Below are 26,673 nucleotides of genomic sequence, written 5' to 3'. Positions count from 1 at the left end.
AGCGATTCTGGGGTTCTAAATTCTCTTAATTGCACTCTCTTTTTGCCATTAATCCCAAACAGATGAAGCTCACAACAGAACAGTTTTCTCAAGATTGTGAGTTTGACTTTCACTTGTGATTCACAACATTAGACAAAAGTCGTGACCATAAATCTCATCAAGACAAGTCTTTCTTTCTACCTTAGGCTTCCTGTGCATTGGCTGTGGCGCAGCACCCTTAAGATCCACTGAAACCTTTTTGTTTAACAGAGTCTGCAGTGTGTGACCTTTAGGTGCCGAGAGTACTTCTGTCTGAGACTGTTTCCTCCTTTTAAGTTCTCAAAGTCCCTTATGCCTCCACTACTCGCTCAGAAGTCCTTCAGGTGTCCACTTAAACATTCTTCTGGAGGTCCTTCCAGCTTCAGCCCACCACCTAGTCTCAAGTCCAGAGCCATGTGTTTGAGGATTTTGTTAAGGTCGGATCCTACTTCTGGAGACCAAAGAACTTTAGCAGTTAAATCTTACTGTGCAACAGATTTCACCAAAACTTAGTAGATTAAAACATCATAATTTTCAAAAAATCATTTAAGCTTCCATATCTGAAATTTGGGTAGACCTTGGTAGAGAAAGCTAGTGTCTGCACTCCACTCACTCATGGACTGGCAGATCAGTGCTGCCTGAGAGGTGCCTGCCTCAGTTCATCTCCACATGGGACTCTCCAAAAGTTGGGCTTCATAGTATGCTGGACAGATTCCAAGATCAAGAGTCTCAAAAGACAGGGAATAATAAGAAACCAGCTCCTTAAGAGCTGGACCTGGAAACTGGCACCACATCATGTCTGTTATAATTCACAGGACTCATTTCAGAAGAGCAGACTTCATCTTCACAGGCAAAGTGTCAGAGGGTCCGAGGTCATGTCTTAAAATCACCACATCTATATATAGTCCTGTAAATGTAGCGGAAGTGACGGCAGAAACCAACGCAACATTGTTAAACAGTTATCCTCTGATGAGAAATAAATTTTTAAATTTTTTAAATAAAAATACACCACACAGGTGTGGTGTATTTTCACCACACCTGTTTCAGTTCACAGCACTTATCTACATACTCCTAAGAAAGCTTACTTCACTCATCGAGAGTATTGAACTAGATGTTTCCTAAGATCCTTTTCCACTATAAGATTTGTTATAATTTCCATTTTCCATACATTGTTGATATACTTTAGGGTGGGTTAGTAGCTCAGGTATGTAATCAGACAGTGTTTGGGGTTAAGAAATTGATGGCTTCTCCTTATTATTCCACTTCAGAAAAGTAAATATTAAGTTTGAATGATATTTGCATAATATTTGGAAAATACATAATGCTCTCATGGGGCTTCTCTGTTGGCTCAGACTATGGTAAGGAGTCCACCTGCAATGCAGGAAACCTGGGTTCGATCCCTGGGTCGGGAAGATCCCATGGAGAAGGAAATGGCGACCCATCCCATGGACAGAGGAGCCTGGTGGTCTATGGTCCATGGGGTCACAAAGAGTTGGCCATGACTGAGCAACTAACATAAAGCTCTCACAAAGAAGGTATATTGTAATGAATGTATTAATGGAGGATGTCAGTTAAAAGACGGTCAGATATTAAAAAGATAACTTTTTAGAAAGATTTTAATTATAATATTTATTTTCTTTTCTCTTCTTTATAATATATCTTGGTATGGTTTGGGAGATAAAATTTCCATTACAATGCTTTATTTATAATTTAAAGAAATTCTATAGGGACACAAGACTGGTTGCTTTTTGTCTTTTATCACTTATAAAATGAACTTGTCAAATTTAGTTTGATTTTAGTATGCATTAAATATTATTTCAAGAAAGCATGATTTGCTACTTTCAATATAATCGTTTAAGTTCATTTGTTTATTCTTTCAAGAGTTTTTACTTAAAAATATTTCCTGTTAGGAAAACAGATTAATTTGTTCTGACTCTATATATCATTCAATTGTAATGATATAAGATCAAAGAAACAGACATATCTTAATGAAATTAATTCATGATAACACATAATGTGAATTATGCCAAAATATTTTTCCCATCACACAAATGTTGAAAGGTATTTTATATGTAATATTATATGTGTAAACTTATTTTTTATCCTTTTAAAATTGCAGTGTCCTCTCACATGGCAAAGCAAATGGGAAGGTCCTGAAGACCCGTTACAATACCTTAGAGGTCTTGTAGCTCGTGCCCTTGCAATACAGGTAAGATGAGATTATTTAGTAATTGTATTATACGACTGTATGACAGTTACATTATAAACTTTCATAATGATAACTATTCTGCTAGCAACTAATGAGAGTATTATGATTTTGTCCACAAAGCACGATATATTCCTTTCTTGTTCTGTCATCTGTGATTTTATATAGCGCTCCTAAAAAAAAAACTGTGTTCTCTCTGTGTAGTGTGGGTTTTCATAATTTTTGAGAATTTAGAGAAAAAGCCTACAATTTTAATTTAGATGAAACTTAGAGATGTCAACTGAAACTCATTTATAACTGACTAATTGCTTTAGGGTGTGTCCCCCTTATAGGGAGCTGCTTTTGCTGTGTTTTTTTTTTTCCAAATTGATAAAATGTTTTCAGAGTGACCCAGTCAGGTGACTGAAGGGAAATTAAGCAGAATAAGGAATGAGATAGAGGGATAAAGAAAGGGTGATTTTTTTTTTAAGTAACAGCAGATAGTCAGTTGGTACATGCAATGTACCCCTTTTCCTGTGTGGTTTTTGCACTCTTAATGTGTTCTTCTCTGCTTGTTACATTGCTTCAAAAATAATCTTGTCAATCAACTTATTACAACTTATTATGAGAAACTTGATCAGTGTTCTCCTAGATACAGTAATCTTCATTCAATTTTTTTCAGTAGTGAACATACCTGTCCACATCTTTAACTTTTCCTTTAGCAGAACACCCTGCTTTTCACTCTACAGAGAAAATTCAAGCTATGGAATATGACCACTTGAAAATGCCCACCCTAACCCACTACAAATTTGTCTAAACTCACGCCCATCATCTTTGTTCTAATGTAAAAGTAGTTGACCTTGTGCTGTTGAAGCTCATCCCTAGAGGTTTCTACTTGATTTCATCTGCTCTCATCTCTTTCATCTGCCTCTAGGGGGCCTTGCCTTGTTCTGTATTTTCATCTCTTCTTCCTCTGTCCTGCCGGTCTGCAAACGGGACTCTGTGAAGGGCTCAGGGCTCGTTGGAATGTTTCGCTTGGCTTCTAGTGTAATCCATCTCTCAGTCGTAGGATTATTGGAGAAGAAATTACAGGATCTGAAAATGAAATTAAAACTAGCAGGTAGAGAAGGACGAGGCAGGGACTCAGATTTACTTATCTTACTAATCTGTCAATCAAAGCCAAAAGAATGGAGGGAACGATAGAGGAGGCAGGAGAGGAAGGACAAATAGCCCATCACTGCTGTTACAAAAATACAGAAATGCTCTGAAGTCCTTGGTATGTTATAACTGCATGGCTGTGATTCTTCATCATTTTATATATTTGTCAGCATTATCTGCATTAAATTATTTTTATAGAGGGCAGAAAATTTTATTTGCTGCAGATTGGTAGCTCTTATTATACTGTATATATAAGTATACTTAATAATTACGCTATGTGCATGTAACAATAAATGTATCATTGATACTGAAATTAATATCATTTAAAGCAGTTTACAGTATTTATTACAAATTTCTGGCTTGATTATTAATACTAAGTATATTGTATACAGGTCATCAGAACCGAAAACTTTTTCACTGTGTGATTTTCTTAAAATTATAGGCTTAATTATTATTAAAATTATAGCCTTAATTATAATGATGAAATATCCTCTTAACCCTGAGGACAATTTTCCAGCTGGCCATAGCTTATCTTATCTTCCTATGTAGGGGAACAATAATAAGTGTATCACCACTTAAGGATATATTTTCTATTGTTTTTCTGCCTTAATATCTTTTTTTAGTTATAAATGTACAGATACCCATTTCCCGAGATAAACTTTGAAGTTGGGATCCACTTTCCCACTAGCTTTTCCAAGGGTCTTCTAGGTTCTTTGATTTTATTTGTGCCCTTTATTTTTCACAGAGAAGAAGCCAGAGCAACTCACAAAGTTGGCTCCTTAGGTGGGGAAGAGAGGACTGAGAATTTGGGAGGGCAGGGAAAATCCAAAGTACTATTTTCAGATATCTGTGAAAAGGGCAGCTTTTGGTTTTTTGTGCAGTTGTAATGATCGGACTGCTTCCAAACAGGTACGAAGCAGGTTGAGCCCAGTTCCAACCGTAGTTTAAAATCCCAGAGCCTTTGAGTTCAGGCATAGCATAAGAAACAGAGTAAGTTGCTGCGAGTGTTACGTATAGTGCTGTTCATTACAGGGGTTTTGTGCAAATAAGGTGAGAGTGACTAGGGTCGAGATGGCATTCATTTATTGTGAGTCAAACATACTGTAAGCAGCAGCTTTATGCTAAGCTCTGAGTGAAGTCCTGGAGATACAATGGTTGGTAAATAGATTTAGTTTCTGCCTCACAGAATTCAAATTCCTTACGTTCATTCATTTAGCAATTGAAAATTCTGTCTCCTTCCAACCCCTTCCACCGTGGAATGCTGGGAAGCATAATTTTCCCTATTACAGGCATCAGCTCCTACACCTCTTCTACTTGTGTGTTTTTCTGAGAATCTTTTTAGATGCTACTTCCCATCTTTCATTCAAATATACAGGTACACGAGACTTCCCTTGTGGTCCTGTGGCTAAGGATCCGCTTGCCAATGCAGGGGACTCGAGCTTGATCCCTGGTACAGGAAGAGTTGCTAGAGAAAACACGGAAGTCCCAGCACAGCCGATACATGAATATTACTAAACAAATATAGAGATACAGAGTTTCTTGCATGTCTGTAAAAATGCTTGTTGTTACCTTGACAACATGGATTACGTTAACTTTTCACATACGTTTTATTTCTGTCACCCACTTCAAGAAAACTAATTCTCCATTGAAACAAATCTGTGAGCCTCTAGCTCTTATTTCTTCCCCTTTAACCCTAATTATCACTAATGCGTCTGACTAGAATTTCTAAATCTAGAAATGTGGATCTTTCCACTCTTTTGGGATTCATCTCATTTCCCTAGCAGTAAAATGTACGAGTTAACTATATTTGAGCTTCAGATCACTTCCTTTCCTTTTTGTGTGCCACTTCATACATTCAAACTTTTTAAATGATCCAGTGAAGGATAGAAAGAGAAATGAAGATTTATATGAAGTGAGCACATTTTGGTTGTCAGGCGTACATGTGCTTTAAGTGGAATGAGGACTATTTAACATATGAGGTAGATACTTTTATTTCCATTTTTAAAGATGGGAAAAGTAAAGCCCCATATTCTAGACTAATTTACAAAGTGTATATGATAAATGGCAGAAGTTACACTGAAGTTCCCTTTCTATAATACCATCCAGAGTTGTTGATCACACCTGTCAGCAACCATTTTGAAAGATCGTCACTCTGTATCCCTTGAAACCTTTTTATAATTTAGGTTCGGGGTCACCACACACCCCTCTTTTCTCCTTACCCGGCTGCTTCTCCGGCTTTCCTTTTCCTCATCTCTAACTGGATTCCCAAGAGCACAGCCCCATGACCTTTTCCATCTGTATTCCACCCAAAGTGATCTCATGACTTTGAATCCCATCTAAACTTCGGTTATTCTCAGATTTTCACTTGGATGTTTAATAAACATCTCAAGCTGAACATATTCAAAACTGAACTCCTGCCCTTTACTGCAAAGCTTGTGCTATCTGCAGTCATTCCTTAAAAGTAAATGACACCTCCACCCTTCTAGTGGCATAGGCCCAAAGTCTTAGAATCATCGAGGACTCTTTTCATACACTGCATCCATGCAGTCAGAAAAATTACGTTGGCTACATATTCAAAACATATTCAGAGACACTGCTCACCACTTTCGCTGCTACTGCTGTGGTTGATGTCATTATTAGTGCAGCTGCCTCCTGCATAGCCCTGCTTCCACCCTAGTTTCCTGTCCGGTCAGTTCTCAACCCAACAGTCTAATATCCTGACTAATGTATCAGATTATATCACTCCTCTCTTGGATATTGTCCCATGATTTCTCATCTCATTCAGAGAAACAAAATCCTGAAAGCAACCGACAAGATCTGGCCTACTACCTCTCTGATTTTTGCCCCTGATTTATTTTGTTCCAGCCATACTAGTCTCATAGCTCTTCAGTGAACCACATGGCACACTCCCCCAAAGGAGTTTTATTCTTGCTGTTTCTTCTATCTGGAATGCTCTCTCTCAGATATCTACAAGGAAGTTCCTTTTTCTTTCTTTCTTGTGTGTGTGTGTGTGTGTGTGTGTGTGTATGAGGAAGGAAGTTTCTTTGTGTGTGTGTGTGTGTGTGTGTGTGTGTGTGTGAGGAAGGAAGTTTCTTTATCTCCTTCAGGTCTCTGCTCAGATACCACCTTCTCAGTAAGGCCTTCCCTGATGTGCTATTTCAGATCATAACCTTCCCCTTCCTTGATACTTTTCATCCTGTTTCCCTTTCAGATTTTTTTCATAGCATAAATATTCATGTAATATTCTGTATATTTACTTGCTTATTTATTTGTTTATTTGTATCCCTCCATGAAAATGGAAACTTGATATGCACAGAGGTGTTTGTCTGTTCACTGCTCTGTCCAAGCGTGTAAAATAGTGGCTTACACAAGTAGGTTTTTTCAGTAAATATCTGCTGAATAAATGACTGATTCAGCCAATATTTGGGTTATTCTCAATCAGAGTGACATAAATCTCTTTCACATTTCCCAGTCATCATGATTCAGCCTGCAGAGATGTATTTTTGTGGTACCCATGATCTATTTCTGAGATGTTAGCTGTCTGAACCTACCCAGTAGACATTGTAGTTTAACTTTATATTCTCCTCCGCCATCTAACGTTTGAAGACCTGTTTCATTTTCTCCTAAGATCCTGAACTTTAAAAGTAATCTTATTGGAATTACATGTTTACTTTTTATTCATGTTCTGAGATGTCTTAATCTGTTTTGTAAGGTTATGCACTGCTTTGTATTCCTGAAAAGTTCAGTTCAGTCGCTCAGTCGTGTCCGACTCTTTGTGACCCCATGGACTGCAGCATGACAGGCCTCCCTGTCCATCACCAGCTCCCGAAGTTTACTCAAACTCATGTCCATTGAGTCGGTGATGACATCCAACCATCTCATCCTCTCATTTCTGAATCCATCTCATTCCTGAAAAGGGAAACTTTTTTTCCCCTAACTCAGTAACTTTCACAGCCATTTCCGTAGTGTTTTACACATACTAGGTATTCAGTAAGACTTAATGTGAACAAAATTGAACACGTAGTCTGTATGTGATCAAAAATCTCCAGCATCTTTACTTTTATGTACTCTACTCACTTAAAAGAGCTACGTTATGGATGTTTTTTATTCATATTCATTAATGTGTTCATCATTCAGTGAACATTTACTGAGTTTTATTATGTGCCATTTATTTGGCCAACAAGAATCTCTGCATAGTGAAGGAGATATATAATAAATAATTACATTAAATTTTAATAGCATAGAAAAATATATCTTTGCCAAAATTCTGAGATGTAAGATTAATATACAGCCAAACTTTAAACTGGATTGTCACCATTATAGAATGAACTTAGGATATAGTATATCTGAAATTTTATCCACTAAAATATAGCTGTTACTGTAGCAGTAGAATTATAGAATTTTAGGAGTCAAATTTTGTAGAGGACAGTTATTTCTCAATGCTGTCATCTGATAAATTGGCCCTATAGTCAACTGTCTTGCACACTTGGAATACTAAACAGTAGTCTATGATGATCTGTGGTTCTGTGGTTTTATAGAAACAGTCCTATAAACCATGTGACAATATAGCAGCATAATTGGCTTTCAAGGTAACAGAATCTTCCCTGAATTTTTATCTGCCTGGAGAATCCTAGGGACAGCGGAGCCTGGTGAGCTGCCGTCTATGGGGTCGCACAGAGTCGGACACGACTGAAGCGACTTAGCATAGCAGCTTTTATTACATGCATACCAATTTCAGCAGCTTCCTGGAGCATCATAGTAGGAGGATCTTTACAGCTGAAAACATGCAGAGAATTTAAACTCTGAAGACAGGTTTGGTTTTTTGAAGAATTGGCAGGTTCTAGCAAACAGATTACTTTCTCTGCAAGTAACCAGTGATAGTAATATCTGCTCTGTTACCCTTATTTTCAAAGCAGTGTTTCAAGGCTTTCCTTGGTTCATGAAGCCATTTTGACCATTTAAAGGCTTCTATTGCATCTTATTTGAACATAGTTTAGTAACATATAGCAAGACAATTGCAAAATGTTTTTTATGTCATAGAGTTTTATCTTTGGTTAAAAGAACAGTGAAAGTAGTTGACAATTTTTCTACTGTAGTTAATGTCTGTCCTATCAAATACTGGTATTATTTCTGAAAACCTAGTGGAAAATTGCAAACAAAACATACACTTTTGTTTCCTAAATCATTCATAGTCTTCACCACATGTATATTCCATTGTCAATGATAATTGCATGTTGATCTTCCATTCGGTAATATATCTTCTATCAGGTTCACTTTGCTGTTAGCTGTCTGCAACTGGAAAACGTTTCACAAGCAAGAAAAGCAGTGATTGGTTTCATTGCTAATTTACATAATGTCATGCTTTAAAAGAACTTTCATATGTTTGTGTATGTATGCACCAACTTGTCCATTGCATATAATATTAAAGTAGTATACTTAATGATACTTCTAATAATATTAGCTTGTTTGTGAATAGTAAAAATAGTTTAGGAAAATATATTTCAGTAATATGTTTTTTAGGAAGAACCTTGAAAGTAAGATCCACAGCTTAAAGAAATCTCAAAACCCCTTGTCCTTCATGTCCTAAAAATGATTGTTAATCTGTTAATGATTTTGTCAAGCTTTTTTTAACCTTCACAAATTCAAAACCTCAAAGAAAAATTGTTCCTAAATAAATATTCCTTTTAATGTCTATTGTTTTGAAACTGTATAAGTGAAAAATATTTGATGTATATAATTTATTTTCTATATTTAAAAAAATTTATGTCTGATTAAAGATGATTTATATTGAATTTTTTTGTAAATGATAATAGGGCATTTGTTTCCTTGAGAAAATTCAAGATGGCAAAGATAATATTCCATTCTCACAAGATAGAAAGTATTCCCAAGTAGGACTTCCCTTTGAAGGACTCATGTTTAAACAGTACTAAATAACCTACAATTAAATTTTGTCCTTAAAAATAATTTTATTTAGTGTATGAATGCAAATATGTCAAACAATTTTACAAAGATTTAGATTTTAAGGTAGTCAAATATGTATGATATACTTTATATTAGTTTAATTTTTATTATTGTGTTTTGAGCTTTCAACATTTCTCCTTAAACTTTTTAGCTATTATTAATGTATTCTCTCTTAATATTTGCAATTTTTAATTTCTCTGTTTATTAAGCTATAGAGTTCTTAAATTTTTATTGTAAATTTAGTTTTCATGATTATTTTTAAAACATTACTCTTAACAATAACAAATACATATTTTCAGTTTAGACTAAGAATTTCAACATACGAGCACATAAAGAATTATTTTCACTCAAAGTGGGATATAAAATGCCCATTTATATGTGATAGTATATAATCTAATATTTATCTAAATATCATACCTTTTTGGCATTTGTAATGTTGTTATACTTATTAGATAGGGTAGTAACATCTGTACTTATACACATTTTATATTATTCATTTCTGAAAATGTCAAGACTGTTTTAAAGTAAGCCTACCAAAATTGAGCCTACCAAAAGATGAAGGCAAATAGTAGATCTTGGGTAAATATTGAAGCTGAACTGAACTTTATTTCTAATAAGTACCAAGATGTTGTAGAGTAAATTGATAAAGATTAAAGATGTTAGAAAGGAAGTAGGTTGAAGAGGGTGAGACTTCAGCACGAGTGGTCAGGTAAGGCCTTTCTTAGGAGGTGAGTTTAAATAGAGACTTGAATGAAGTTAAGAAAGCAAACCATGAACATATCTGAGGCAAAATCAACTGTAATCAGGAAACAGGCTAGCTAGTTAAGAAGTTATTGCAGTAATCCAAGTGACATTATGTTGGTGTTATGGATCAAGATGGTGGCTGTGGAAATGAAGACGTACTAAGATTTTTATATCAGATGTGTGAATTTGGCTGTGGGACATGGGAGAAAGATGCAAAAGGGATTTCAAGGTTTTGGCCTGAACAGTCAATTGAATTTTTCACTGAACTGAAGGATTCTGGTGATAGAGCAGATACCTTAGGGAAGAGGAAGGTGGTCTTGCATGTGAAGAGTTCTGATCTGAACATGTTTAGATACCTTTTAAACATCCTGGCGGAAATGTCAGAAAAGGAAGTTACAGGAAACAGGTAGGAGGGGGAGTCATGAGCCTAGAAAGCTGATCTTTCTATAGTTTAAAACTGTAGAATGAATGGTCCTTAGAACACTCCAGTATTGGGAAGTCCGGAAAGGAAGAGGGGTCAATCATGGACGCCAAGAAGTGACAGTCAGGTAGACAGGGAAAAAAGAGGCGCTTGCCCTGACAGAGAAGACAAGAAAACAAGCGTTTCAGAAAGGCCCAAGTCATCAGGTATCTCAAATGCTACAGAGGAGATTAGACAGGTTTGTAAGAGAGCTTTGTTATGAAGTGGTACAGATAAAGAGGATAGTACCTGATGAGGAGAAAGACCAAGGGAGTGTTTTTTGGTTTGGTTACTAATGCGACCTGTTTCACCATATCTGTATCCCATAGAAGAGGAAAAATAATGGTGCAAGAAGGAAGGAAATAATTTAAGAAGTACAATTCTTGGAAAGACAAGAGGAAATCGGTTGCAGTGTATATGTGAAGGATTGGTCTTAATAAGAACTTAGAATAATCATAAATTATAACATTATTAAGAGGAGGCCTATAAATTGGGTACACTATATAAATTCCTGACTTGCCACACTCAAAAATAAGTACTATGTAAAGGATAACCTTGTTTTTCACAGTAGTTCAGGTTCTGCCTGAATCCTATATGAGTTGACTCAGCCCTGTCTTTGGAAGAGTCAAAGGAAGCCATAAATTATTGAAAAAATGTTAGATAATCAAACTATAGTTTCCAAAATTTTCTCCACAAGAGTGTGAAAGAAAACCATGCGATTTTATGGAAAAAGAACCCTTCCTTTTCTCAAATATTAAGCCTAGAAACTAGATTTATGGTTTTTTTTTTTCAAATTAAAAAATACTATAGGTTTAACTAGACTTCCCAGTATTCTAAAAAGATGGGTATATTAAGGGTAGAGGAAGAAATGCAAAAAAGCAAAATGGCTGTCTGAGGAGGCCTTTCAAATAGCTGGGAAAAGAACAGAAGCAAAAAGCAAAGGAGAAAAGGAAAGATATACCCATTTGAATGCAGAGTTCCAAAGACTAGCAAGGAGAGATAAGAAAGCCTTCCTCAGCAATCAATGCAAAGAAATAATGTTTTTGTTAAAACATATTTTATTAATAGTCTTCTCTACTTATCTGCCACTTTGTAAATCAATTTATACTCCATTTGGAGAAAGAAACATTATCATAAAGTATGTTTGATAAGTATAATAAAAGACTGATATTTGGAACAAATAACAAAAACAACAAAGTCGTGTGCAAATTTGTTATATGCTTTCCATGTAGTAGCCAATTTTACGCTTACCACAGTCCTGAAATTGGTTAATATCTCCATTTTACAATCAGAAAATGGAGGCATGGTGAGGTTAAGGGTCTTGCCCAAGGTCACATAGTGTTGGAGTCAGATAATAAACTCAGATGATTTGTTTCTCTGTAATATTTCCTGGCGGTGCTATTGTGCCTTAAGAGATAGATAGCTTTACTGACAATTTCTAAATCAGTTTGCTGTTTCAGCTGGTACACAGAGATGGTACCACAGCAACTTTCAGAACTCTCATTTACTCAGTAATTAATTTTGCATGATTTATAAAGTCTAGGAAAAATAATTTATTTAATGTATTACTGTGTAGTGGAGAAGGGACTCCTCTACTGGGACCACCCTAGTATTCTTGCCTGGGAAATTCCATGGACAGAGGAGCCTGGTAGGCTACAATTTATGGGGTTGCAACGAGTCGGACGTGACTTCGCAACTACAAGATTACTGTGTAGAAAGGCTGTGTTTCATGTCCTATAACACTGTGTTATCCATCCAAGCATTTATAACTGTCAGCAGGTCTAGAATAGGAGAAATTAAAATCTCCAAAGCTAGTGTGCTTGCATTAATTAATATGTTAATGCATTTGACTACTATTCCTACCCTACAATGAGTAGCAAAAATGTCCCTATGTCCATCCTACCAATTGATAAAATGTTGATTTCAAAATTAGAAAAGACTGTATTCTTCTTTTTAAATTTTTATTGGAGTATAGTTGATTTATAATGTTGGATTAGTTTTAGGTATACAGCAAGGTGAATCCTTATATATATACTATGTATATCCACTCATCTTTTTTTAGATTAAAAAAACACAGACTTTACAAGTTATTACTAAAAAAGACACAAACAGAATATCTGACAAAAATATGTTCAGAACCAATTATGTTAATGGTTAAATTTAAGATTTTGGACTACTACCCATATAAAGTTAATTATGAGGAATTATTTAAAATTTTAAAACATGAGTTACTAAAATAAATCATTCAATTAAGACAAATTTACAGATAAATCAATGACCTATTTGGGAGGAAAACATTCTCAATTAAAATAAAGCCTAAAGCCTAGATTCATTTCTATTCTATTATTTCTCAACTCCCCAAAATATAAATATAAATAAATATATATGGATTTTTTTTAATGTAGAAAAGATTAAATGCAAAGAAATAGAGGAAAACAATAAAATGGGAAAGACTAGAGATCTCTTCAAGAAAATTAGAGATACCAAGGAAATATTTCATGCAAAGATGGGCACAATAAAGGACATAAATGGTATGGACCTAACAGAAGCAGAAGATATTAAGAAGAGGTGGCAAGAATACACAGAAGAACTGTACAAAAAAGATCTTCACGACCCAGAAAATCACGATGGTGTGACCACTCACCTAGAGCCAGACATCCTGGAATGTGAAGTCAAGTGGATCTTAGAAAGCATCACTACAAACAAAGCTAGTGGAGGTGATGGAATTCCAGTTGAGCTATTTCAAATCCTAAAAGATGATGCTGTGAAAGTGCTGCACCCAGTATGTCAGCACATTTGGAAAACTCAGCAGTGGCCACAGGACTGGAAAAGGTCAGTTTTCATTCCAATCCCAAAGAAAGGCAATGCCAATGAATGTTCAAACTATAGCACAGTTGCACTCATCTCACACAGTAGCAAAGTAACGCTCAAAATTCTCCAAGCCAAGCTTCAGCAATACGTGAACCGTGAACTTCCAGATGTTCAAGCTGGATTTAGAAAAGGCAGAGGAACCAGAGATCAAATTGCCAACATCCGCTGGATCATAGAAAAAGCAAGAGTTCTAGAAAAACATCTAGTTTTGCTTTATTGACTATGCCAAAGTCTTTGATTGTGTGGATCACAACAAACTGTGGAAAATTCTGAAAGAGATGGGAATACCAGACCACCTGACTTGCCTCCTGAGAAATCTGTATGCAGGTCAAGAAGCAACAGTTAGAACTGGACATGGAATAACAGACTGCTTCTAAATTGGGAAGGGAGTATGTCAAGGCTGTACATTGTCACCCTGGTTATTTAACTTATATGCAGAGTACAGCATGAGAAACACTGGGCTGGATGAAGCCCAAGCTGGAATCAAGATTGACGGGAGGAATATCGATAACCTCACATACCCAGATGACACGACCTTTATGGCAAAAAGCAAGGAAGAACTAAAGAGCCTCTTGATGAAAGTGAAAGAGGAGAGTGAAACAGTTGGCTTAAAACGCAACATTCAGAAAACTAAGATCATGGCATCTGGTCCCTTCACTTCATTGCAACTTGATCGGGAAACAGTGGAAACAGGGACAGACTTTATTTTCTTGGGCTCCAAAATTACTGCAGATAGTGATTGCAGCCATGAAATTAAAAGACACTTACTCCTTGGAAGAAAAGCTATGACCAACCTAGAGAGCACATTAAAAAGCAGAGACATTACTTTGCCAACAAAGGTCCGTCTAGTCAAGGCTATGGTTTTTCCAGTGGTCATGTATGGATGTGAGAGTTGGACTATAAAGAAAGCTGAGCGCCGAAGAATTGATGCTTTTGAACTGTGGTGTTTGAGAAGACTCTTGAGAGTCCCTTGGGCTGCAAGGAGATCCAACCAGTCCATCCTAAAGGAGATCAGTCCTGAATATTCATTGGACGGACTGATGTTGAAGCTGAAACTCCAATACTTTGGCCACCTGATGCAAAGAACCTACTCATTTGACAAGACCCTAATGCTGGAAAAATTGAGGGTAGGAGGATAAGGGAATGACAGAGGATGAGATGGTTGGAGGCATCACCAACGTGATGGGCATGAGTTTGAGGAAGCTCTGGGATTTGGTGATGGACAGGGAGGCCTGGTGTGCTGCAGTCCATGGGGTCACAGAAGATCGGACATGACTGAGCAACTCAACTGAACTGATGGGATAAGAGGATATCAAAAAGAAAATTAGGAATTAATTTAGCTGAGTAAAAATCAAAACACAGCACATCAAAATTCTGAGATACTATGAAGAGTTAAAATTCAATGTAAATGGCTAGCAGAATATAAATGGATGGAATCTAACTGCAGCACATTTAATACACTTTTAGAAAAACAGTTCTCTAAAGTTGATAGGCAAGGTAACTTTATTAGTGGAGTACAAGAGGCAAGAAATTATCTTTTTAAGGATCATGTAGTCAAAATTATTAGATCTCCAGAAAACTTGTCCAAATCAGTCTTGTTCTCTTGAACTACAGGTTTTACATCTCAGTCTCACACATCTACTTAAAGTAATGACTTGAAATTGAAACTTGGGGAGCTTGCTTAATTTATCTTTTCTCCCATGCTTATATTACTAGTAAACCTAATGTACAAGATTTGATAAATGATGATGTAAACCTAGGTTTGAATTTAAGAAAAATTTAGACTCAAGAATGGCAAATATCTAGTAGTACACCCACTATTTTTTGAAGTTGGTATAGCAAGTCTTTCCTAGGAAGAAATATCTTATTTGTCTTTAATACTAATTCTGAAGTTTTAATTCCAGTATAATTCCTGATAATCTACCTGTTGATGAGCTGCAGTTTATTATTATCTTTTTGTCCGATAAACAGAGAAACTTCTTACGTACAGAGTTGTCAACCTGCTAATCACTTTTAATGTGTTGTTTGCTCCAGTTAATGACTGGATGTACTTAATTTAATTCCGGATATATTAGATTTTAATTCTAGATGAATTTGTTCTCAAATCCTCAAATCTGTAATTTATACTAAGTAATTTTGAGAAAAGACGAATGAGCATAAAAGATGTCACATTGAGAAAAACGATTGCCTGAATTATTTGTTATTTGTCTTAAACCATTTTTTGAAGGAACACAGTTCATTAAAACAAAATAAAAATGTCATCAGTTTATTAATGTATTTCATCTTATACTAAATAATTGCTATAAAATGTGAATGAAGACAGTCATTAGTAGAGTTTAGGCCAGACCCAGTTGAAATGATGTAAGTTGATAATGACTTTCATCAATATTTTTTTATGTGTTCAAATATTTTCACATAATTAGGCTAATACTATGTAAACATTCTGATAAATATATTAAGTAGTGAACACTTTCCAGTGTCATCAACTATTTTTCAAATACTAGTTTTTATAGTTATATAATATTTTATTGTACTCATGTACCATAATTTAATTAGCTAATTTATATTATTTTATGTACATTATTGTAGGGGCTTCCCTGGTGGCCCAGTCGGTAAAGAATCTACCTGCAATGCAGGAGACCTGGGTGGGAAGATCCCCTGGAGGAGGGCATGTCAACCCACTCCAGTATTTTTGCCAGGAGAATCCCCATGGACAGAGGAGCCTAGCGGGCTGCAGGCCATGGGTTGCAAAGAGTCGGACATGACTGAGAGAATAAGCACAGCATATTTACATTATATGTAATTTCTATTTTTATTAAAGGAAAAAAATAGAGGAAAACATTGAATGGGAAAGACTAGAGATCTCTTCAAGAAAATTAGAGATACCAAGGAAACATATCATGTAAAGAGGTGCACAATAAAGGACAGAAACAGTATGGCCCTAACAAAGCAGAAGGTATTAAGAAGAGGTGGCAAGAATACACAGAAGAACTGTACAAAAAGAGATCTTAATGACCCAGATAACCACAGTGATGTGATTATTCACCTAGAGTCATATATCTTGAAGTGTGAAGTCAAGTGGGCCTTAGGAAGCATCACTATGAGCAAAGCTAGTGGAGGTGATGGAATTCCAGCTGAGCTATTTCAAATCCTAAAAGATGATGCTGTTAATGTGCTACACTCAATATGCCAGCAAATTTGGAAAACGCAGCAGTGGCCATAGGACTGGAAAAGGTCAGGTTTCATTCCATTCCCAAAGAAGGGCATTGTCAAAGAATGCTCAGACTACCACACAATTGCACTCATTTTGCATGCCATCAAAGTAATGCTCAAAATTCTCCAAACTAGGCTTCAACAGTATGTGAACTGAAAAGTTCCGGATGTTTAAGATGGGTTTAGAAGAGGTAGAGGCACCAGAGATCAAGTTTTACTTCTGCTTCATTAACTATGTTAATGCCTTTGACTATGTGGATCACAGCAAACTGTAGAAAATTCTTCAATATATGGGAATACCAGACCACGTTACCTGTCTCCTGAGAAATCTGTATGCAGGTAAACAAGCAACTGTTAGGACTGGACATGGAACAACAGACTGGTTCCAAACCAGGAAAGGAGTATCTCAAGGCTGTACATTGTCACCCTGTTATTTAACTTATATGCAGAGTACATCATGAGAAATTCTGGGCTGGATGAAGCATAAGCTGAAATCAAGATTGCTGGGAGAAATATCAATAACCTCAGATATGAAGATGACACCACCCTTATGGCAGAAAGCGAAGAAGAACTAAAGAGCCTCTTGATGAAGGTGAAAGAGGAGAGTGAAAAGCTGGGTTGAAACTCAACATTCAAAAAACAAAGATCATGGCATCTGGTTCTGTCACTTCATGGCAAATAGATGGGGAAACAATGGAAACAGTGACAGACTTTATTTTCTTGGGCTCCAAAATCACTGCAAAGTCATTACTTTGCTGACAAAGGTCCATCTAGTCAAATCTATGGTTTTTCTCGTAGTCATGTATGGATGTGAGAGTTGGACTATAAAAAAAGTGAGCCCCAACTAATTGATCCTTTTGAACTGTGGTGTTGGAGAAGACTCTTGAGAGTCCCTTGGACTGCAAGGAGATCAGAACAGTCAATCCTAAAGGAAATCAACCCTGAATATCCATTCGAAGGATTGATGCTGAAGTTCCAATGCTTTGGCCACCTGATACAAAGAGCTGTCTCATTAGAAAAGATTGCTGGGAAAGATTGAAGGCAGGAGGAGAAGGGGACGACAGAGGATGAGATGATTAGATAGTATCACCAACTCAATGGACATGAGTTTGAGCATGCTCCAGGATATGGTGAAGGACAGAGAAGCCTGGTGTGCTGCAGTCCATGGTGTTGCAAAGAGTCGGACACAACTGAGTGACTGAACAACAACAATGAATTTCTTAATATTGTAAATAATCTTAAATGAGCAAGCCTTAATAATCTCTTCATTATTTTCTTAATTACGTCCCAAGAAAAGGAATTACTGTGTAATATGGCTTGAATATTTTTAAAGCTTTGGCACAGTAATCAAATTACTTATAAAAATATTGCACCAGTGTATACTCTACAAAAATAGTGTCCGTGTAGTGTACTTGCCAACACTTGAGCTTTATCATTTCTCATTCTGCCATTCTGAAGGGCTAAAAGCATATCTTTTTTTTTTTTAATAAATTTATTTATTTTAGTTGGGGGCTAATTACTTTACAATACTGTAGTGGTTTTTGCCATACATTGACATGAATCAGCCATGGGTTTACATGTGTTCCCCATCCTGAACCCCCCTCCCACTTCCCTCCCCATCCCATCCCTCTGGGTCATCCCATTGCCCCAGCCCTGAGCATTTGTCTCATGCATTGAACCTGGAATGCTGTTCTCTTTCACATATGATAATATACATGTTTCAATGCTATTTGCTCAGAATGTCCCACCCTCACCTTCTCCCTCAGAGTCCATAAGACTGTTCTATGCATCTGTGTCTCTTATTCTGTCTCGCATATAGGGTTATCGTTACCATCTTTCAAATTCCATATATATGCGTTAGTATACTGTATTGGTGTTTTTCTTTCTGGCTTACTTCACTCTGTATAATGGGCTCCAGTTTCATCCATCTCAATAGAACCGATTCAAATGTATTCTTTTTAATGGCTGAGTAATATTCCATTGTGTATATGTACCACAGCTTCCTTATCCATTCGTCTGCTGATGGACATCTAGGTCGCTTCCATGTCCTGGCTATTGTAAACAGTGCTGCGATGAACATTGGGGTACACGCGTCTCTTTCAATTCTGGTTTCCTCAGTGTGTATGCCCAGCAGTGGGATTGCTAGGTCATATGGCAGTTCTATTCCCAGTTTTTTAAGGAATCTCCATACTGTTCTCCATAGTGGCTGTACTAGTTTGCATTCCCACCAACAGTGTAAGAGGGTTCCCTTTTCTCCACACCCTCTCCAGCATTTATTGCTTCTAGACTTTTGGATAGCAGCCATTCTGGCTGGTGTGAAATGGTACCTCATTGTGGTTTTGATTTGCATTTCTCTAATAATGAGTGATGTTGAGCATCTTTTCATGTGTTTGTTAGCCATCTGTTTGTCTTCTTTGGAGAAATGTCTGTTTAGTTCTTTGGGTCATTTTTTGAATGGGTCGTTTATTTTTCTGGAATTCAGCTGCAGGAGTTGCTTGTATATTTTTGAGATTAATTGTTTGTCTGTTGCTTCGTTTGCTATTATTTTCTCCCATTCTGAAGGCTGTCTTTTCACCTTGCTTATAGTTTCCTTTATTGTGCAAAAGCTTTTAATTTTAATTAGGTCCCATTTGTTTATTTTTGCTAAAAGTATATCTTATTTTTTTTAATTAACATAATTATTAAGGATGATACTGTCTTTTATGTTTCAATAAGCATGTACACAATCTGTAGTTATTTTAATGTTGCTAATTCATTTCCATATTTGTGGAAAATATTTTTCCAAATTTAATTTCAGTGGCTTTTACCTTTATTTATGATTTTTTATATACAAAATTTTTTATAATCTAACATATTTTTCTAATCAGACATTATCTTATTTTTCTTTGTCTTGAATTGACTTTCTCTTTTTCAATATTAGTTCAACTCTAAATGCAATTAACATAAATTTAGGCTGGATAAGAATTAAAGTTTAAACTTTTTTCCTCCAAAAAGTTAATCATTTTCCACCAGCACCATTTATTGAACTTTTCCATTCCCCAGTGGTCTGTGATACCACCATTTAGATTTGTTTCTATATTTAAATGATTTAACTTACTCCTACATCTTTAAAAATCTTAGTTTTGAGTACTATATAAGACAGTTGGAAAACATTTTTGAATAGTGTTTACAAGAAAAAAAGATGCAGAGTTATGGTTTATTTATTTTCTGAACTCTGACGTAAAGAATGATACTCATTTATATTTACAAATGAACAGTAAGTTAACTAGATGTTAAATTCTTAGCAGAACAGCCTTTTCCTTCAAAATTCTATATATTTTGGTCCATATAGGAGTAGATCATTCATGATACATTATTCACGTCTAGTATGATTTTTCCACTTATCTCTTTTAGCACAGTGATTTATGCATGTTTGGTCTCCCCTAACTAGATGATAAGCTCCTTGCCTTCAGCAAGTGTTTCTGAATGAGTGAAGGAATGCGCTTTCTGTTTATGCATTCTGCTTCATCACTAGCCTTTTTAAAATAAAATCTTGCAGTATTTTTACATTGTCCTGTATCACCTGGGAAAAATCATTTTCTGTATATTATAGTAAGGAAACAATAGTCGATGATCTCTGTGGTTCATCTTAGCTTAGAAGTTTTTCTGTCTATGAATCTTATGTGCGTGTGTGTGTTTATAGTATTTAAGAAATTGTCCAACCCCACTAAGTTGTTCAATTCTATTACTTATTTGCTTACATCCATAATTAACTCTGTTACATAGCATTTGAAGAATTATAGGTATGTAGTCTCATAATCATAGGAGAGGCACAGGTCTTATGCTTAGTCTCAAGCATAGTCCTTTAAAAAGAGCATGGCCTGTAATCTGGAGTAGAATAAAGAAGAGACATTTACTGAAAAATAACTGCCAGTAATGTCTGTGAGTTTGTTGAAAGCTCAGTCCAAAGCTCATTAAAGATTATGCTGCTTAATTGTCTTTATTTCTGTTCTTTTAAATGAATATAAATGTCATTTTTTTAAAAAAGACTATTTCTTAGACCAATCTTAGGCTTACAACAAAACTGAGATGAAGGTACAGTGACTTCCCATATACTCCCTGCACCAACACATGCATAGGCTCCCTCATTATCAACTCTGAAGAACTGCACATTTTTACCAAGGGTGAGTCTGTGTTGACGCATCTAATCACCCGTGCCCATAGTTTACCTTAGGGTTCACTCGATGGTTAGCATTCTGTGGATTGGGCAAACATACAGTGGCCTGTGCCCATTATTTTAATACCATACAGAGAGTTTTCAGTTCAGTTCAGTCGCTCAGTCGTGTCCGACTCTGCAACCCCATGAATCGCAGCGTGCCAGGCTTCTCTGTCTATCATCAACTCCCGGAGTCTACCCAAACCCATGTTCATCAAGTCAGTGATGCCATCCAATCATCTCATCCTCTGTCGTCCTCTTCTCCTCCTGCCCCCAATCCTACCCGGCATTAGGGTCTTTTCCAATGAGTCAACCCGTCGCATGAGGTGGCCAAAGTATTGGAGTTTCAGCTTCAACATCAGACCTTCCAATGAACACCCAGGATTGATCTCTTTTAGGATGGATTGATTGGATCTCCTTGCAGTCCAAGGGACCCTCAAGAGTCTTCTCCAACACCACAGTTCAAAAGCATCAGTTCTTCAGTGCTCAGCTTTCTTCACCGTCCAAGTCTCACATCCATACGTGACCACTGGAAAAACCATAGCCTTGACTAGACGGACTTTTGTTGGCAAAGTAACGTCTCTGCTTTTAAATACGCTGTCTAGGTTGGCCATAACCTTCCTTCCAAGGAGTAAGCGTCTTTTAATTTCATGGCTGCAATCACCATCAGCAGTGATTCTGGAGCCAAAAAAAATAAAGTCTGACACTGTTTCCACTGTTTCCCCATCTATTTCCCATGAAGTGATGGGACCAGATGCCATTATCTTAGTTTTCTGAACGTTGAGCTTTAAGCCAACTTTTTCACTCTCCTCTTTCACCTTCATCAAGAGGCTCTTTAGTTCTTCTTCACTTTCTGCCATAAGGGTGGTGTCATCCGCATATCTGAGGTTACTGATATTTCTCCTGGCAATCTTGATTCCAGCTTGTGTTTCTTCCAGCCCAGCGTTTCTCGTGATGTACTCTGCATATAAGTTAAATAACCAGGGTGACAATATATAGCCTTGACGTACTCCTTTTCCTATTTGGAACCAGTCTGTTGTTCCATGTCCAGTTCTAACTGTTGCTTCCTGACCTGCATACAGGTTTCTCAAGAGACAGGTCAGATGGTCTGGTATTCCCATCTCTTTCAGAATTTTCCACAGTTTATTGTGATCCACACAGTCAAAGGCTTTGGCATAGTCAATAAAGCAGAAATAGATGTTTTTCTGGAACTCTCTTGCTTTTTCGATGATCCAGCGGATATTGGCAATTTGATCTCTGGTTCCTGTGCCTTTTCTAAAACCAGCTTGAACATCTGGAAGTTCACCGTTCACGTATTGCTGAAGCCTGGCTTGGAGAATTTTGAGCATTACTTTACTAGCATGTGAGATGAGTGCACATCTGACAGAATGTGGTCCACTGGAGAAGGGCATGGCAAACCACTTCAGTATTCTTGCCTTGAGAACCCCATACAGAGAGTTTTCACTGCCCTAAAATTTCTCTGTTTTTCCTATTATCTTTGCTCCCTCATCCCTGCTAACCACTGATCTTTTTACTGCCTCCACAATTTAGCCTTTTCCAAAATGTTATATAGTTGGAATCATATAGTATGTAAAGTTTTTTCAGAATGATTTCTTTCACTTAGATGTATGCATTTAAGTTTTCTCCATGTCTTTTCATGGCTTGATAGTTCACCTGTTTTTAGTACTGAATAATATTCGATTGTCACAATATACCAGAGTTGATTAGTCCATTCACCTACTAAAGGATATATTTTTGTTGCTTCCAAGTTTTGGCGATTATGAATAAAAGCTTCTATAAACATGCATGGGCAGATTTAATGTAGTTATTAAAAATTTAAAGGGCTTTCCCAGTGGCCCAGCTGATAAAGAATCTACCTACAATGTGGAAGACCTGAGTTCAATCCCTGGGTTGGGAAGTTCCCCTGGAGAAGGGAATGGCTACTCACTCCAGTATTGGCTCTTTATTTTGTATAGTTTCCTGTTCAGAGATATTATTATACATTAAAAGAATCTTTTTTATTTAAACTTTATCTTATCAAATATACCTTTGCTTTAGTTTAAGTTTAATAGACTAACAGGTTATTTTTACTATAGATTAATAAAAACATTTTTACTAAAGAAGATTATTCATGTCTAATTATTTTAATTGAAACTTTAATGAAGTATAATTCTGATTATCAGCCACATTCTTTCAATTAATTTGAACATATGCACATCCATTGTTAGCAACAACTCTTGGGGTTTTTGAATTCAAAATTAAAGGATTTTTTGAAGTAATAGTATAATTTGATATATTTATACAGTAAATGATTATTTTAAAATAGTTGTTTTAAGTTAATAGGAATTAATATTTACAGTAAAAATGGGTCATGGAAGCATAATTTGTTGACTGTGTGAAAATAGAAGGCAGATATAAAATATTTGATAACAAGTAAATAACATTTGTTATGTGTAATTTTAAATTATTTAATTGAAAAATAAATGCTTTATGGTGTATCTACTTTATGGACTGTTATTTTAAAGTGTCATTATTAAGATAATATCTAAGAAAAGATAATTATACTTTGTCAAAGAGATATCTTTTTAATCTTTTCTACATTTAAAAAAAATCCATATATATTTATTTATATTTATATTTTGGGGAGTTGAGAAATAATAGAATAGAAATGAATCTAGGCTTTAGGCTTTATTTTAATTGAGAATGTTTTCCTCCCAAATAGGTCATTGATTTATCTGTAAATTTGTCTTAATTGAATGATTTATTTTAGTAACTCATGTTTTAAAATTTTAAATAATTCCTCATAATTAACTTTATATGGGTAGTAGTCCAAAATCTTAAATTTAACCATTAACATAATTGGTTCTGAACATATTTTTGTCAGATATTCTGTTTGTGTCTTTTTTAGTAATAACTTGTAAAGTCTGTGTTTTTTTAATCTAAAAAAAGATGAGTGGATATACATAGTATATATATAAGGATTCACCTTGCTGTGTACCTAAAACTAATCCAACATTATAAATCGACTATACTCCAATAAAAATTTAAAAAGAAGACTACAGTCTTTTCTAATTTTGAAATCAACATTTTATCAATTGGTAGGATGGACATAGGGACATTTTTGCTACTCATTGTAGGGTAAGAATAGTAGTCAAATGCATTAAGATATTAATTAATGCAAGCACACTAGCTTTGGAGATTTTAATTTCTCCTATTCTAGACCTGCTGACATATAAATGCTTGGATGGATAACACAGTGTTATAGGACATGAAACACAGCCTTTCTACACAGTAATCTTGTAGTTGCGAAGTCACGTCCGACTCGTTGCAACCCCATAAACTGTAGCCTACCAGGCTCCTCTGTCCATGGAATTTCCCAGGCAAGAATACTAGGGTGGTCCCAGTAGAGGAGTCCCTTCTCCACTACACAGTAATACATTAAATAAATTATTTTTCCTAGACTTTATAAATCACGCAAAATTAATTACTGAGTAAATGAGAGTTCTGAAAGTTGCTGTGGTACCATCTCTGTGTACCAGCTGAAACAGCAAACTGATTTAGAAATTGTCAGTAAAGCTATCTATCTCTTAAGGCACAATAGCACCGCCAGGAAATATTACAGAGAAACAAATCATCTGAGTTTATTATCTGACTCCAACACTATGTGACCTTGGGCAAGACCCTTAACCTCACCATGCCTCCATTTTCTGATTGTAAAATGGAGATATTAACCAATTTCAGGACTGTGGTAAGCGTAAAATTGGCTACTACATGGAAAGCATATAACAAATTTGCACACGACTTTGTTGTTTTTGTTATTTGTTCCAAATATCAGTCTTTTATTATACTTATCAAACATACTTTATGATAATGTTTCTTTCTCCAAATGGAGTATAAATTGATTTACAAAGTGGCAGATAAGTAGAGAAGACTATTAAAAAAATATGTTTTAACAAAAACATTATTTTTTCTTGGACATTATTCTCCACTATAATACTTGATTTAGTAAAATGGCACATTTACTTTTAAATCTGGAACACAAGTCCAGTTTGCCTTGCCAAGAATTAGCAACCTTGGGAACTCTAGTTTTACAGCCAGATGCTCAGTATCTCCAGAGCACACTTTGAAAGGTGAATCATCAGTAGAAGAAGGACTAGTCCAGACTTAAATGCCATATATGAGATTAAATGTTGTATTTTGCACTTTTTATTCTGAGTAGATCTCTCCTAACAAAAAGATCCCCTGGAGAAGGGAATGGCAACTCACTCTAGTATTCTTGCCTGGCGAATTCCATGGACAGAGGAGCCTGGTGAGCTACAGTCCACAGGGTCGCAAAGAGCTGGACACAACTGAGTGACTAACACTAACTAAGTACTAACAGAAGGTTGTGCAAAGAAGATTTTTAGTGTGATAGATGGATATTATGCCAAAAAGCTACAGCAGATTTCATAACATACAGTGGAATTTTTTTCCCTACGCATCATTTCAGAGCATTTGGAAATTGTCTTGCTTCCTCATTGAAAATGATTTCTGCATGATTATTCTTTAATAGATCTTTATCTTTCAAATCTGCAAAGTTTTTAAATGTGTATTTGTGTATTTCCCTCCTTCTAGAACTGGGTAGAGAGAGCTGAAAAACAAACTCTTCTCTCTGACACACTTGACCTATCAGAACTCTTCCATCCAGACACGTTTCTCAACGCTCTTCGCCAGGAAACTGCAAGGTAAATAGAGTGAAATTCTTATTTGTCTGAGAGGTTAATTGTACCCTTTATTCACTTCTGATCACATTTGCTTGATTGTCAAGAAATAAATTTACTGTCGAATCCAAATAGTTGTGTTATTTCTTAATACTTTACTGTTAATAACAGTTAACTTTTAGAGAGCATTGCTTTCAAAATATGTGATTTTTTTATTAGAATTGAAATAAACTCAAATTTTTAATATTTTGGTCATTTATCTTTCTAGACCTATTGTGTCCAGTATGGTAAACAGAAGTCCAATAGAGCTATTTAAATTTTAATGACTTAAAATTAAATAGGATTAAGGAGACCAAGATGGTGCAGTTACGAGGACGTGGACCTCATGTCCCTCCACGAACACTTCAAAAATACATCCATGTGTAGAACAGTTCTCACTGAAAACTCACTGGAAACTAGTAGAGGAACTCCTTTATAACCAAGGCTGTAAGAAAAATGCACATATAATTGGGTAGGAAGGAAAGCAAAGCAGTCAGGTCAGGACCTGTGACCCTGAGAAGGGGACTCAGGAAAAAAGGTGATTTTATGGGCAGACCCTCATACTACATCAAACTACGGACTGGGCATCCCATTCCTGGGGTCCTGCATGGAGGAGACAAACCCCCTTTGCTGGCTGGAGGACTGTTGGGACAGATAGAAAGCATGAGGAGGGCGGGACTCCACACAAGACAAATGTGCACACTGGCGAGCCCTGAGGCAGGGTGGACAGAGGTCTGCTCCAGCAGCTGCTGGGCTTCCCGTGACGGCTTCATTGTACGCCCTGGGCCGAGCCAAGCAAATCTCTGGCCCCACGCGCTCCATGCCACAGTGTGGCCCTGGGTCTGAGGTGACCAGGACCAGGGAAAAGACTGTGCCTTGGGAGGCAGAGGGGACCCGGTCCTGAGCTGGACCCTGGGGGTCTGTGGTGGCCATTGTTGGCACCTCCTCAAGCAGTGCCCCAGAAGCATCCCGGATTGATGAGAGCAGCTACTGTGTCCTACAGCTTACCTTCCCACCCCACGGGGGAGAAAGAAAACCACACGGGCCCTGCCTCCCCTGTGGAACATAGAGGGTGTTGAATATGTGATCAGCTCTGAGAGACACAGAGGCCTTGCCCGCACGGCAGGGC

At 36.4% G+C, this 26,673-nt stretch overlaps 1 protein-coding gene across 3 annotated transcripts in view; it reads left to right on the top strand.

Annotated features, from left to right (window-relative positions):
* Positions 1-26,673, top strand: part of DYNC2H1 (dynein cytoplasmic 2 heavy chain 1) — a 362,922-nt gene that overhangs the window by 307,724 nt on the left and 28,525 nt on the right. For all 3 annotated transcript variants that reach the window (XM_081541773.1, XM_081541771.1, XM_081541772.1), the window contains 2 exons: positions 2,138-2,227; positions 25,420-25,529. In XM_081541773.1, coding sequence (XP_081397899.1) covers positions 2,138-2,227; positions 25,420-25,529 — 200 coding nt within the window. The remainder of the gene's footprint in view (positions 1-2,137; positions 2,228-25,419; positions 25,530-26,673) is intronic.

Source organism: Giraffa tippelskirchi, chromosome 11, assembly GCF_054371585.1.
Source record: "Giraffa tippelskirchi isolate mGirTip1 chromosome 11, T2T-mGirTip1v1.2.pri, whole genome shotgun sequence".
NCBI lineage: Eukaryota > Metazoa > Chordata > Mammalia > Artiodactyla > Giraffidae > Giraffa > Giraffa tippelskirchi.
The sequence above is the reverse complement of the archived record's forward strand: the minus strand, read 5'-3'. Positions and strand labels throughout refer to the sequence as shown.